At 43.1% G+C, this 980-nt stretch overlaps 1 protein-coding gene across 1 annotated transcript; it reads right to left on the reverse strand.

Annotated features, from left to right (window-relative positions):
• Nucleotides 1-8: 8 nt before the first annotated feature.
• LOC102263133 (olfactory receptor 51F1-like) lies at nt 9-929 on the reverse strand (the record flags this gene model as incomplete). The annotated part of the gene is made up of 1 exon (XM_005852884.1): nt 9-929. A coding segment is annotated over exon 1 (921 nt), but the record flags the coding sequence as incomplete, so codon positions are not given.
• Nucleotides 930-980: the final 51 nt, after the last annotated feature.

Here is a 980-nt window from a genome sequence, read left to right on the forward strand (position 1 = left end):
AGAAGAAGACTAAGTATAGCCTTGCGAATCTGTTTTGTTTTCACACTATAGATGACAGGGTTGAGCACAGGGGGCAAAAGCAGATATATATTGGCCATCATCGAATGGACCACTTTGGGGACTGATCGGCCATAGCGATGCACCAAGGACAAGCTAATCATGGGAATGTAGAAAATAGCAACTGCCCCAATGTGAGAGACACAAGTACTAAAGACCTTGTGCCGTTCTTTGGGGGAGGCCATACTGAGCACAGAACGAATGATCAAAATATAAGACAGGACAATGCATGGTGTATCCACTCCTGTGGTCAGAATGAGACCAATTAATCCATAGATGTTGTTGGCCCGAGTATCTGAACATGCTAATTTAATCACATCTGGATGGTAACAGTAAGAATGGGAAAGGACATTTGCTCCACAGAAAGAGAGGGGCTTAAGGAGCAAGAGTAGTGGCACTATTAATATTACAGTGCGTAAAATCATTAAGAGACCCATCTGAATAATTCTGGAATGAGTGAGAATAGTAGTGTACCTTAGAGGATCACAGATTGCCACAAAGCGGTCAAAGGCCATGGCCACCAGCACCCCAGATTCTATGAAAGTAAATCCATGAAGAAAAAACATCTGGATAATGCAGCTATCTAGACTGATTTCTCTTGCATCAAACCAGAGGATAGCTAATGTTGTTGACATTGTAGAAATAGTCAAGCCCAAGTCCGCAGCTGACAGCATGGAGAGGAAATAGTACATGGGCTCATGGAGACTGTGCTGGGTGAAGATGACAAACAGGATCATGCTGTTCCCAGAGAGAGCAATGGCATAAAGACAGCAGAAGGGAATGGAGATCCAGGCATGGACAGACTCTAGGCCAGGAATGCCGGTCAACAAGAAAGTTGGAAATGTAGAAGTCAAGTTACTTAAGATCTCCATGTTTTATAGATTTGTAGCATTTGTCCTCACAATGCTCATATCCTATAGAAA

This window comes from Myotis brandtii, unplaced genomic scaffold (assembly GCF_000412655.1).
Source record: "Myotis brandtii unplaced genomic scaffold, ASM41265v1 C41989152, whole genome shotgun sequence".
NCBI classification, from domain to species: domain Eukaryota; kingdom Metazoa; phylum Chordata; class Mammalia; order Chiroptera; family Vespertilionidae; genus Myotis; species Myotis brandtii.